At 35.5% G+C, this 14,168-nt stretch overlaps 2 protein-coding genes across 3 annotated transcripts in view; one reads left to right on the forward strand and one right to left on the reverse strand.

Annotated features, from left to right (window-relative positions):
• Positions 1-578: 578 nt before the first annotated feature.
• On the reverse strand, positions 579-8,581 carry LOC109037882 (uncharacterized). The gene is made up of 6 exons (XM_019052739.2): positions 8,292-8,581; positions 7,270-7,396; positions 5,396-5,509; positions 4,507-4,698; positions 3,249-3,326; positions 579-2,725 (listed from the first exon to the last, which is right to left on the reverse strand). Exons 1-6 carry the CDS (start codon positions 8,443-8,445, stop codon positions 1,915-1,917), a joined length of 1,476 nt encoding a protein of 491 aa, XP_018908284.1. The 5' UTR covers positions 8,446-8,581; the 3' UTR covers positions 579-1,914.
• Positions 8,582-8,691: 110 nt separating this feature from the next.
• Positions 8,692-14,168, forward strand: part of mle (dosage compensation regulator mle) — a 45,421-nt gene continuing 39,944 nt past the window's right edge. The window contains exons 1-2 of one of the 2 annotated variants that reach the window (XM_072300508.1): positions 8,692-8,886; positions 13,192-13,250. The gene's annotated coding sequence lies outside the window, so the exon portion shown is untranslated. The remainder of the gene's footprint in view (positions 8,887-13,191; positions 13,251-14,168) is intronic. The other variant, XM_072300509.1, reaches the window with a different exon arrangement.

A 14,168-nucleotide genomic window follows, 5' to 3' on the forward strand; every position in this document is an offset into this window, starting at 1 on the left:
CAAGAAAAGAAACTACCGTAAAAATATTCTGAGTTTTCCAGCAAAATGGTGCATAAATCCTCATTTTATAATTGCAGTTTCTCATCAAATTCCAAGTACGGAAAAAAGTAACAACTGATAAAATTAGCAACTTTTAGAATTCAAAAAGATTTGGATACTAATATTTTCCTACCTTTCCTTGGCTTAAATTTTGCATACATTTTTATGGGCAAAATACAGAAGAGGGTTTCCTTTTTCCTACATACTAACAATTTATTTCATTGCAAGATGTTTGTTTCTCTTTTTCTTTGTATCATGGCTTATAACCTCCAAGTCCAAAATTTTTAGGATAAAATAAAACGAATCAGTGATAAATGGAAAACCATCTGAGTTACACCCACTTGCAATAAAAAGAAACGTTGAGATACTTTTTCGTGAAAAATAGGCAAATTAATACTTTTTTATCAATTTCATTAAAAGTATACAGAATATCCTGTCCGTTGGATATGGCTCACTTCTTGAATAAGTGTACTATAGATCAGTATCAGGTTAACGGGCAGGTGTATTGGTCAAAAAAAAAAAAAAACACAATCTTTGGATAAATTGTTGATGAGTAAAATTTATTTTGCAGCATTGCTCTTGTAAGGCCTCATCCACATCCTAACTTTCTTCTGAGAACAAGTCACACATGAAGTGCCAGCAATGATACTGAAGCATTGTCACTGACTTCAAAATCCCTGATATAAATCTTCAAAATAGGTTTTAGATGGTGACTAAATGTAACAGATTCTTTATACATTACAGACGCAAATAAAGGGTACAGACAGTGCAGTTTCATAGGAACTACGAACTAATGTTTGAAACACAAAGAACTCCAGTTAATAACCATTGCTACAGATTTTGCGACTGAAACAATAATAAAATTGCATAACAAGGAAAATAAATTAAAAATCCGCTATTTTATTCCTCTGAACATAGAGTTGACACCAGGGTAGAGTTCCGCAAAAAAGAACGAGAGTTCTGAGGAACAGAAGGTTTGCTCATTGGTTGGTGGGCAGATATCTCCAGTAGGGACAATTTAATCAAGTTGCACCTAGGCATTAGGGTTGCACTTAGGTTGTGACATTAATTTCATAACCGAGCAACCACAAAGAAAGCCACTGTTGGTTCCTTTCTGTACTTTAATTTATATAGCTCCTTTTCAAATACTCACAGAAAAACCAAAAAAGAATATATTTTTTTACCAAATTCTATCTACATTCTTTACAATCCACAAAAAAAAAAAAAAGACTTGTAAATCATTCAAATTAAAATACTGAAACTAAAAACGTTCTTAATGAGCATAAATGTAGAAGTCTGCCAACATATCTCTTTTTTTGCACTGGACTTGGCTCCTTCTTGAAGGCTCTTAATTTGACACACCATGATACCTTCTGAACTATTCTGATCTATTTGAATAGAACGTGGGATAAAATGCTATGATTAACAAGATGAACACTACAAGCATGGAGATATTTCACTTTGACATCAATTGATGCCCAGTTCTCTCTACAGGAAAACAAATTTCCTTTTTTTATTCATAACCATAAGCATGCCAAAGCCTTAAAAATGTTTGATTAGCACTTTAAACATATGTGTCAAGGTATTTTTTGTGTATGTTTCGATGTCTATAAGTGGAATTCGTAGGAAGTTTATGGAAATAAAAATTGCCTGAAGCAGGTCTCTAATACATGTATATAAATATTAAAAAAAAGAGATAATGGTATTTATCACACTGAACCAAAAATAAAAGGTGGACTTGTTTTAAATCTTCCGAAAACTTGAAATCTTTCAACATTTTCTGAAACTTTGGACTCCTTTATTTGAACTTATATCAAATAAACTAATTTGTAGGGACACAGCACAGGAATTGCTTTATTCGCTTCCTTGACAAAATCAAATCTGTTCTGTAACTTGGAGTTCATCAAACTGCTCATCATGCTGTTCTGTGACTTGAAGCTCATCAAATTGCTGGCCATCTATTATTGTGAATTCAATAACTTGTCCTTCGAGTTCGACATTGCTCAAATTTTCATCAACTTCCACACTTATACCACTTTCTAGATTTTCATCGCCTTCCTCAGTTTGGTCATACAAGAGGATCAGGTTTTCAACAGCCCGATCCTCATCACTTACAGCCTCTGAGCCGGGGTTACTACTAAGCCTTTCCTCAATCATTTTTCTCTTTGTCCTCACCCAACGCCTAAGTGTGCTTAGATCAGGCAGAAGAAATCCAAATTTATTATGAACGAATTTGTAAGCCTTAATGCTTTGAGATTTCAATACTAAAGCTTCAGCTATATCTTCAGCAGACCATCGAAAATGCCTCGAAGGGTCTTCACTGAACATTCTTTTCAGTTGCCCTGTTGTAAAAAACTGCTTGAGTTGCATAGCATGCTTCTTTGTTCTTTCCTCAAGTTTTTCTTTATCCCTTCTTAAAGCACTGTTTTCATTTTTTAGGAGTAAATTTTCATCTTCTAGGTCTGCAATTCGTGCCTTCATTGCGTGAAGCCCACCTCCGTTACCTTGGGTTATTTTCGCTAGTCGTTCCTTTAACTGCTCATTTTCTTCCAAAATTTTGTTGTAGCTGTCTTCCATGTCATTCTTTTCTAGTGACTTCTTAAAATGCTTTTGCAGTCTGTCCTCTGTTGCCCTCCATACAGATCGCTTCAAAATTATATACTGTGAATTCGCTGCTGATGAATCCCTGAAAAAGGAAAAGGAATTACATAAGTTATTTTTCAGGGTAAAAATAAAATACTACAATGAGCAGTTGCACACAAGAGATAAGGCCATTTCAGTAGACTTTTCATGGCTAAATGAAAATTTTTTTGTGTAAATTACTCCCAATTTTAAAGGATTGTCACTTGTTTTGGCCACATTTTTTTAATTTTAACTAATAGAAAAAGATGCCAGTCGTCATAATGAAAAAAATAACATACTGCTTGAATTCAGGCACTGTTTAACACTCAATTTCCTCTTTCTTCTTTCCCACCACAACAAGGGTATTACAAGGGTGTTTGCTGTTCTCTACACAAGTCCAAAAAACTAGCACTTGTTATCTCGATATTTTATAGATCCGGTGAGCAAATTTCTAGATGGAAAAATTCTCTCTATACCTTACCGTTATTCATCATAGCATAGTTCTTTCATATTTATCTAAGGACTATTTTTTCTTTTGATTGCATTTGAATTTAGAAAAAAAAGCTGAGTGATTAAAATGGACTTACTTTGGTTCAACAACTTCCTCATTTTGTGCAATTATCTCATCACAGTTGCCTATTTTTTCTTTCAAAGTTGAATAGTCTCTGAAAGACAGAAAGAGAAAAGCAGGACCTTAATACTTAGGAACGAGGAATTTTCTTGATAATGATAGCTTGATCCAAACATACTGTGAAATGTTTCCATGACGACCTTAGAATACAAGAGTCATTCAGAGAGAAAGATCTCCTAGAGACTTCCTTGCCAATCGTTGATTCTGAAAAACTCTCAATTATGGAGTTGGGTACAGTATAGATCGTATTCGATACATCAAACGGGTGAGACTGTATCGATATCGACTGGTTCAAAACATAAACATAGCCTCTAAAGTAAATTCAGAAATCTGAGGGAACGGGTCTTTTTTATCAGATTTTTTATTCTCTTCAGTACCAAATGCCAATGTGATGTGATTTTGTTAGGAATTTTCTAATTTTCAGCTTTTCCAACTTAAATCCCTTTAGTTTGGTTTGAGGTTATGTGCTATTGTTTTGAAACAAACGATACATCGAACCGTTAGTTGACCGTTATCGAATACGGTCCATACTCTCTCGTTCAATTGAAACCCTTATCTTGTAAAATTGCATTCTTGGAAGCATTCAGAAAAGCACTTTCCCTGCTCAGCCATCATTTTTCTCAATGAGGGACCTGAGTGATCCAAAACTGCTTTAAAAAAGTACGATAACGTTCTAAGTTTGTGCATGCTTGTAAAGTTAATTGCAAGGAAGTTATTACAGTTTACTTTCAACTTTAAAATTTAAATTCCACCACTCTCAGCAGCTTTGGCATAAACTTGCAACTCCTTTTAGCAAGAAACTCTTTTTAGTTTACTTATGCTAGAAACCGACTTGCTTAGTTCATATTTTAGCAAACTGGGTTACTTGGCTTTCCTGAAAGATAGGATTTGAACAGGGGTCCTGTAAAGATGTACACGCACATTGGAATTAGGATTCCTGTACACTTATCTACTCAAAAGTATGTTTCTTGCATAACGAGTAACATCAAGCAAGTTTTTGCATGAGCACCACTCGTGGCAACTCCTTTCCAAAACTTAGATGTCCTTCATAGAGGACTCAAATGAACCAAGAACATGAAAATCATGGACCAACTATGCATTTTTCAACTAATAAGTTTTTCTTTCATTAATAGTAAAAAACAGAATTTTTAACTTGGTGCTGATTTAATGAAAAAATTAGTAAAAAGACAATAAGTGATAAAATTGAAACTTACGAGAAAAATGACATAAAAGGAGCTTCTTCAGAAACCTTTTTCGGATTGGGACTTTTGGGTCGCACTTTCCTTATTTTTTTGACGGGTGGTGGTAAAGCCAATGGCTCAGTCTTTCGGGCTCCAGTAAAGTCAGCTTTTGTTTCAGCTGCTGATTCTAACAGTCGGGCTGCTACTTCACCGCTGAAGATGTACCTGATAATGGTTCATCCAAATGAGATTACAAGGATGCCAGAAGTTTTAAGCCTCCCTACTTTAAAAACCCAATTTTATCAAAATTATCAGAGAGGAGACATCCAATTCTCCAGACCAATTTTCCTCAACTTCCCTTTTTTTAAAACCCATTTCTGTGGCCGATCATTTTTGCATGCCATCAATTTGTAACCCGCTGGTTGCATGGTCAAGAAATTTCTGCATCTCTATGAGTTTATGTTGAAAAAAGGCAAAATGAAGTCTATGATATAACCGTTATAAGGCCTCGAAATGGATAGGAAACCAGTATTGATTTCTCATACTTAAGCCTTCCTTCCCCCAAAATTTTCAGACCTAAAAGAAAATTTAGGAGGCCCTAAGTAAGGCGGGAGGGAACTGAAAGGCAAAACCTTTGTACCTCAATATCTTCCAAATGAAAAAAGATGACAAAGTTTGAGATGCACTAAAAATTGTTTTGGAAGTAAATTTTTTTTCTAATTTAGTTGAATGGAACATTTTATTTTGCATTAAATGAGAGGTCATGGGTTCTGGCAGAACAAACAGTTGGGGAGTTATAAAAATTTAAGTTGAGACTGCAAGACAGTTGAACAGAAAATACCGATATAAGGGCATATGTGAGCGCTGGCCCAAGGAGAAATGTTTCGAATATTTGTAAAGAAAATTTGATCCAAAAACAAACCTTGGAGGTTCAGTGGTGGAATCTGAACTTTCAGGGTACACTTCAGGATTGTCGATGCTAGCGATAGAATTTTCATCTTCAGTCCTTTCATTTTCTTCTCCTTCTTTTGGAGGGCTGTAATATAATAACAGATAATAATTTAGTCCACAGTTACTACCCTTTGTAATTGATGAGAGCTCTGCTAATTGCTTGTACTTGTATTCCATTACCACTTCCTCGCATAAATCTACTGTTAACCAATCGCTGGGGGTGTTGCTGCAAATTAATTGGGGGATTCAGTACCTTCAGAGGCCCTTGTTCAAAATCATGCATCATTTTTTGCAATTTGAACACACCAGTGAAAATTTTGGGATTTTTCAGGACCAATCATGTAAAATTGTGAGAAAGCGTTCAAGTCAGAATTTCCATGTTGGATCCTACCTTGTAACTTTCTGAAAGTACTTAAGTTTTGTCACAGTGTTATTTCTTTAACTATCAAGTGGTGATATTACATGTAAGGTTTTGAGTCTTTTAAAATTTTTGAAGGATTTGAACAAATTTGTGACTTTAAGATTTGAACAAATCATGTCTTTCGGTTTTTCCGAAATTATTAGTTGAATTCAGCAATAGGACAATTCAAAAGCAGAAATGTGTCAATTTCTTCAATTCATGACTGTAATGCAGTAAAATCTCCCTTTATCGGAAACACAGTTTAACATATGGATCTTCTGGTTTCTTTAAGGGGGCCTTAAGAGCAATAAAAACATTAAACATTAACAGCATTCTGATGAATAAAACATTAAAATATCAACCTGATTTGAGGTTGAAAAAAGATAAAAGAGGTCCTTTCCTTTGTCCTTTCATTGGTTGTTCTTTTTTACATAAGGATTCAAATGAGTTATTAGACAAAGCACGAAATAAGATACTTGAACACCAGGCCACTATAATCACAATGCAGATTAATTCACGTTTTTTCTAAGGGAACACTTTCACCAGGAAAATATAGATTTTTAGAACTATTCCGGCCAAAACTTGAGTTTACTGATTTTTGCCAAAATCCGCTATTTTGAAATAAGAAATTTTTTTTACAACAGTTCAAACTGTTGGTCCTGTGATACTCGTTAAATCAAGGTCTTACTGTGATTAGTTTGTGAACATTCTTCACTTCTGATATTCAAAGGCTTGTTGTTGATTTATTTTCTATTCTCTCAACATTGACCGCGATAAAAATACAGGTTTTCGCACGAGCCAATTCATTTTCTCTACGATTTAATTATGTTAAATGAATGCAAACAGGAGAACTTGAAAAATCAATTGAAATTGTGCCGACAAGAGGATACTTCAGAGAAATGCCTCATCAGCGCCTCCATTAATTGCCCCATCTTTCAAAATAAAAAACAGGTTTTTTTTTTTTTTTTTTTTTTTTTTTTTTTTTTTTTTTTTTAGTATACTTTATTGTTACCTTCCAACAGGGGAAATATAAACAATTTGCTTAAATTACGAGGTAATGGTATAACAAAGCGACAACATGCTAATCGCTTATTAACATAAGATTAAGGAGAAAAAATAATAATTGTCTACATAGTAGAACAATTATATTGGCTTAAAAAATAGAAAAGAGCATCCGGTAGATAAATTTAAGATTAAGGATGATTAGTTTAAGGTAGAAATAAGTTATGCAAGTTGTTTAAAAATCAGAATCGGCGTTAGCGACAAGCTCCCAAGGCTTTTTCCTCTTAAGTCTCCTAATTTCTTTAATATTATTTAAAAGTTCAATAGCTGTTTCGTTTGGATGACGATGTAGCCTGTCTTTGTATCTTTGCGAAATTTTTTGAAAAAAAAACAGGGTGCAGTATGAAAAATTACAGATGGTTGTAGGACTATCTCTAACTTACCCATTTAAGGTCGGCACAGCATCTTCAGATAAGTTTCGGAAGAAAACGGGACATGATAAACCTAAGGCTATATCAATGGGACGTTTGAAATAATACTTTTTTTCGAAATGGCGAGAGCAGATCCGTGCTGGAACATTGAACAAAAGAATAGGTTAGTTTGAAAATACTATTGAGAGTTACAAAGCTGTTGGATTTTTGGTAACGTTAAGATATAAAATGAAGAATGGGGAGCAATGATTGGAAAAAGTGAAAAATAAGCTTTTGATTCTTGCAAGAAAATTAGTGCTCCTTTAGACAGAATTTGGTAAAGAGACAGTAGAGATACATGACGTCTTGATGGAGGTGCAACCCGGGAGTTGAAAAATAGATGCAAAAGTAAAAAGAGACATGGCAGTCAATCATTCTAATGACACTTTAAATTGATTGGCATATTTTTCGGTATTGAACTTTCTGGACAGAAAAATGCAGGCATTTTCACTTTCATATTTTCTCTAAGGATGAATTGAAAGACATAATTTCTTGGAACAGTTAAGCTATAGATTTCAATAGTGATCATTTTTCTTGCCTTTGTAGGCCGACAGTGACAAAATCGTAAGAGCCCTGAAAATGACATATCTCAGTTTAGCAGAGGTTTCCAAATCCAGGCTTGACACGCACCTACAGACTCGGTAACTTCTAAACAATGTCAGAATTCCACTGTCAGGTCAAGTTCTGTTCGTCTGGTTAGGAGGAACAGTTTCAGTTCTGCAATACCCTCATCCTCTTCAGTTACGTGAATCCTGTGTTCTTTAACGCATATTAAGAACTGAAATTGCTTCCCCTTGCACGCTTGAAAGATTGAATTGAAACAAAACTGGGCCACAACTGAGGTACTTGAATTAGGAATATAATGTCGAAGGACCTGATTAAAGTTGGTGGGAAAGTTGTTAAGAATCTTCAGCGTTTCACACATGGAAGAAAAGCGCTGTACAGCAAAAGTATGGTCCATATGTACAGAGGGTGTGGAATACAAACTTCCTCACCTGTTTTTAAATTTATCTGTTTATGGGAGTCACAGAATTTTTCCCATTGAAATTGCAGCTCTGGATTCTTGGGAAAAGAATAAAATTTCAGTCCTTTGTTTCGAGGGATTCGTCTCGAATCCCTTTTGCAGCCTCTCACTGAACAAGAAACCATTTTTAAGAAGTCTCGTTATTATATGCTACTGACATCACACATTTACAAATAATAAATAAAGCACAGTAAACCATAAGAAGCTTGAAGAAAAGAGAAGTCCAAGTTTATGCACAATGATAACCTCACTTTTTATTGGCATTTTATGGAAAAACCAGTGAAACCGAAACCACCAACCATCGTTCACCATCGTTCATCGATCGCCTTTTTTTTTACAGCGTTGTTTTGTATTATACGTCAATGGTATTAGTAGAGTGGAAAAAGAAGTTATTCAAGTAGTTCCTCCGTTAAAAAATTACAATTTTAATTTTTCTGCAGTCAATGTATTTCAACGCTTCCATAAGTATTATGGTCAGAACTTAATAAGTGTTATAGACGACACTTTTTAACATCCGACTCATCGGCCCGTCCGTGCCGGCCGAAGCCTACCGTAGGACCGTGGGTACTTAGCCACAGAATATATAGGCTTCACCAACAGAAGGCTCACTCCCAGCGTATCTCGGTCGAAGAAGAAGAACACACCCAGAAAGTAATGTTTACATTGAGAACCTAACCTAATTCTGCGAATTTTGTCCTCTCTCGTGCGTGCTAGGAGAATGAGCATGAGGATTTTTGAAAATGACGAACGAACAGTTTAATTATTAACGCGAAACTTTTCTTTTGTTGTATGATCTTGATAATTTATAATTTAAAGTTGCTGTTATGTTTTCTTCATCTGTTGTCTTGGTGGTTAAGTTGGTTATCCTAAAATGTGAAGTGATGTAGTTCGTTTTTAAGCCAGTATCTCTTGCAACGAGGAGAAGCCCTAAGGTATGTGTTACCCAAATTTGATTACCATGTCATTATTTTTCCTCAAACTTGGTTCCTGAAAAACCTTACGCTATCGTCAGTGGATGAACACACTCCCAAACGGGTTTTTTAACCTTAAGATGATTCGTCAAGCTCAAGTGACGGGCTCGAACTGGCATGCGTTATATTGCATCGATCAGGTCAAAAATCTCGGCAGATTTGGAATTTTTAGCACAAAAACGGACGTAAGCCTCTGCGCGTTAGCCTAAAGAATCATTCTAAACCCAAAAATCGACAAAATTCAGAGAAATGAAAGCAGGATAGAGTTTGGAAAAAAACATTGCATTTGACACAGAAATCGGTAGCTGAATTGGATGCAAGGTTTTTTTCCGAACACTATTCTGCCTTCATTCTCTGAATTTTCCCAATTTTTAGGTTTAGCATGATTCATTAGGCTAATGTGCAGGGGCTTTCGTCCGTTTTCTGGCTAAAAATTCCAAATCTGCTGAGACTTTTGACCTAATCAATGAGATATATCGCATGCCAGTCCGACCACGCCACTTGAGCTTGACGAATCACCTTAATGATCCATTACTCAATCAGCGGGCCGATTATTGAAATTTAAACCAGCCCGATAAGACATCGAATCGCGATAAATTACACGATTAAGATAGGGCTATGTCTTGTCGTAAGCGGCGACATAGAGTCGATGACATTTCAATAATCGCCCCGCTGCTACTGTTAAACAACTAATTTATCTGATGAAATGATGCTCTTGGCAATGATGGTTTTGTGCATTGTTGATAAGTAGCTGTGCTGCTTCATTTTAAAGCCAATCCCCTTCAATCTTTTGGATCCACAATATTTTAAGGTGACCCTTCCCATAGACGGACAGATTGAAGGTCAATCTTTCCCAAAGTTCGTCAGTATTTGTGGCTAGTAATCTTTTCAACAAGGAAATAATATGAATGAAATGCATTAATGAAGCATCCAGCCCTCATCTGACTGATAAAGATTCTGGCAATTTAACCTGGGAAATGTCAATCACTCTCAACCTTTCCAGATGTAATCAACTCTCTCTAGTGAATTGAGGGTTCATTATGAAGGGACCAGTGTATCACCGCATGGCTTGCACAAGCCCTGTAGGTACTTATTTTCTCTGGTGGTTGAAAGTCACCACTGATGCCTCAAAGTTGTTCCTTATCAGTCTTTTTGATCGCATCCTACTATGCAACTGTGATTAATAATGTAGATGAAACTTTAGGTTCAGAATAGGAATCATGTCAAAGGAGATACTAATTTGTACCTAATTAATGTTTTCAGATGGCTACAAAGAGGCAGGCAGCACTAAGTCAACTTACCAGAATGTAAAGTAATATCCCTACCTACTAGCAGCTCTCTAGGAAAGTGAAGACTTACGGTAAGTGTGTCACAGTTTGTATGCAACATTTTCTGCAGTACACAACAAAAAAATAGAATATTTTGGTCCTTGATCTTGGCAGATAAATTCAACTAAGTACAAGCAACTTCAATGAAACTTGTACTTACATTTAAGAAGCAGTCATTCTGCTTACTTTAAACATTAATTATTGGGAGCTTGGTGCATTTGTAATCTCATGTGGAAAGCCCTGGACACACAATTGCATCCAAGGCTTGTCCTTCAGATAAATACTTCTAAATCAATTCTACTGTCTACAATCATCTTTAAACATTATCAAAACTTTCAAACAAAAGAAAAAAACATTGTCAAGAATTCAGTCATCAAAATTTATTCAAACCCTTAAGTAGCTACTAAAATGAAACGATTATAATTTTTCTGCTTTTAATTTACAGATTTTGCAAGTTGTGTAGCAGATATCAAGGAAACAACAAAACGTTTTGAGGAAAGGTGACAAAAAAGGGAAAAATGACACCTATAGGATCGCCTACCAAAAAGGGATCCAAAATTTCGGCAATACTTGCTGATGAGTCTGGAAGCATCAAGGTAACAGGTCTATATGAAGCGTCCAAGAGTATGGATAAAAATTTACACCCCGAAAAAACTTACGAGATCCAAAATTTTAACGCTGTTTCGGCAAACAAGGTCTACAACTCAACAAATCATACCTTTGAAATTCTTACAGGCCGAAACACTTTGTTCACTCCACTTGAGGATGTAATAATACCAGTAGAGACCTGAGACAACAAGTTTCTCACTTGGCATGAAGCACAAGCGACAGCGGATTTAGAATATTTTAATATCAAAGGGAATGTAGTTCAAATTTTTGAGCAAAAATCTCTTCACTCTTCGGTAAAAAAGGCGGACTTTTTTGTTCAAATAGTAGAGCTAATAGACGTCAACAATGAAAAATTTGACGTTAAGATATGGAATAGTGACTCAGAAATTCTCGAAGAGGTCTCTCATGAAAATGAAGAGATGAAAGTGTTTAATTGTAAGATAGATAGATCAAGAGAGCCTCCTTCCATCAATGCCTCGAATGCAAAAATTACGATTGGGGATAACGTGATTATTGACCACCTGTAATTTTCCTCTCCTGCATTATAGAGCTTTCATATGTTTTAATGCCTTTGTTACAGTTTCTCATGTAACAGTGAAAGTATTAAGTTCCCCCTAACATTAAAAGTTATGAAAAAATGTGTAAATAGGAAATCATTGATATTTCTTCTAACCCCATCAATTTTTAACAATCAGCATTTTTTAAAGGGTACAGTATTGATTGAATGATTTATTCAATATTAATTCATAAATTTAAAACATATCAAAGAATGCAATCAAGAATCAACAAATCAAGAACTGCTCAAAATTTTATATGAATTTTATTCCAAGATTTTCAAAATTCTTTCACAACGTTTTGCCAAAACAGCAAAAAATATTATGACTCAGTGGAGCTTTAAAAGAGAAAAACAATGCTGCGCTTAAATATTTATTATCATCAGCAACATACCATTTCTCCGCTTAGTAGAATGACGTAACATTTGAAATTTAGTTTTGATAAGGAGACTGCTGATTCTTGTTACCTACTTGTGTTCAGAATTCCTTCAAATGTTTGTACTTTTTTTCCATTCAGAATTAAATTACTTTCCATTAAAAGCAATGCCTTTGGAGTATCATTTATTTACGCCACTCTCCTAAGTACTTCTTTTTCCAAAACATCAACTTTACTCCTTCAATTCTAAACGGCAAGTATGTACTCAGAAATATCAGATCCCGAGGAGAATTCAATAATAGTACCTACCTGTCTCTAAGGTTTCGAAGGTTTCAGATAGATCTACCTGATCTAATAGAGAGAAAATTCAGAGTAAGCTAATTTTTGGCGGAGTATTCTAACTCTCGTTATGCCATCAAGCACTGTTTGCTTCTAAAATCAAGTGACTACCGATACTCTTGCAACGTTGATGGGTGAAATGCACAAATTTAACAATTTTGGGGCTTTTTTAGTTTCCTTTGGTACCTTCTACTTTGATTTTGGTAAAATGAGCATCAGTGTTCATTCAAATTTGTTATGAATAGTCATGAAGATTAAACATAGTGCTTTGTAACAACGTCCGGGTAACAATTTTCGAGTTAAAAAGATAAGTGAAGATAGGAAATATGAAATAATTTGAAATCTGGTACATGCTTTAAATTTAAGTATTAAGTCATCATTTCATCTGATCATTTCACAATCAGCCCATATTAATGAACATACGTTGAATCTTTTTCGTGGATTAATTTTAATGAGAGTAAAATCAATTGATTCATTAAAATTATTATCGTTGCGTATAATTAAACTCGACAAAACCCGATTCGATTTCCCATTTGAGAAGCGTCAATTCAAATAAACCGCCGTTCACTTTATTGTAATTGTTGGCAATCTTGCACTCATTTGACAACAATGCAGACAGCCGGAAAGTACAAACAGTGATACATTGGAGTTTACGGGAGTGAACCTTCTGTTGGTGAAGCCTATATATTCTGTGACTTAGCCGCATCAGATTCTGATTTCATTCAAGAATTTTATCAACCAAACCTTCCTTCCGTAAGTAAATTTTTTCCCTTTTTCATTGCCGTGTACCTGATGAACTTTTCTAGCCTTCATTCCATTGGCTAAGGAGCTTACTGGCAATGAATTTGACTTCAGTCGACACACCAAAAGATGCTTGAAGAGTGCATGAGTATGAGTCCGTTCTGTTGATGTCACTTAAGGGAAAGCTCTTTCGAATATCAGCATAAGAATATAACCCCCGCACTCTGTGAGTGCACAACCCCATAAATACAAACACCAAAGATATATGCTGTTAAGGGTCAAAGAACCATATTACATTTTTACCGTCTCGAGAGATCTGGGAAAACCATGCGTCAGCTCCTCTGTCTGCAGCGCGGTTTGCATTTTAACAAACCCTAAATCCAGAGCCTGGTGTTGGACATCATACTCAGTTTTTTCAAGTAAATTCAGAGCTTTGAAGCTTTTAACAACTATGGATGGATTTTGTGTAGGGGAAGGTTTTTCTGCTTTTAGAGAAGGAAGGAAAACAATTTTAGCCGCAGAAACTTGATACAAAGACAGAAGGGGGATTAGAGAAGGAGGCCAATTTGATTTGACGCCTTTTAATACAAATGAAATGTGAAGTTATGAGCGAGTTGCTCAGACAAGAGAGTTGGTGATTTTGCTTGTATGCAGGGGTGCAGAATGTTCTGGATCTTGCGATCATAATTGCGTGGCCGCTTGCGCAAGAATTGGGGAAGATTTTTTTCATGTTTTTTGGAGAAAAAACGGGGAAGCACATTGTCATTTGTGTCAGATGCCTTTCAAAGGTGCTGCTTTTGGGGAAGGAAACAAGTAAGCAAGTTGTTTAATTTGCTGGAAGTGTTTCAAGCGCCCTGCATGTGGGAAAAAATACTCTTAAGCGAACTGCCTTTAGGGTAGGAAACTTTTTAGCGTGTTACTTTTAGGGAA

Source organism: Bemisia tabaci, chromosome 5 (genome assembly GCF_918797505.1).
Source record: "Bemisia tabaci chromosome 5, PGI_BMITA_v3".
Lineage (NCBI taxonomy): Eukaryota > Metazoa > Arthropoda > Insecta > Hemiptera > Aleyrodidae > Bemisia > Bemisia tabaci.

Excerpts from the sequence above, each read along its gene's own strand:
- LOC109037882 (XM_019052739.2), bottom strand. The coding sequence starts at position 8,445 with ATGGTTTCTTGTTCAGTGAGAGGCTGCAAAAGGGATTCGAGACGAATC. Across the intron at positions 7,397-8,291 it reads ACAGATAAATTTAAAAACAG|CACGGATCTGCTCTCGCCAT; the intron begins GTGAGGAAGTTT and ends TCAATGTTCCAG. Across the intron at positions 5,510-7,269 it reads GCTGTGCCGACCTTAAATGG|CCCTCCAAAAGAAGGAGAAG; the intron begins GTAAGTTAGAGA and ends ATTATATTACAG.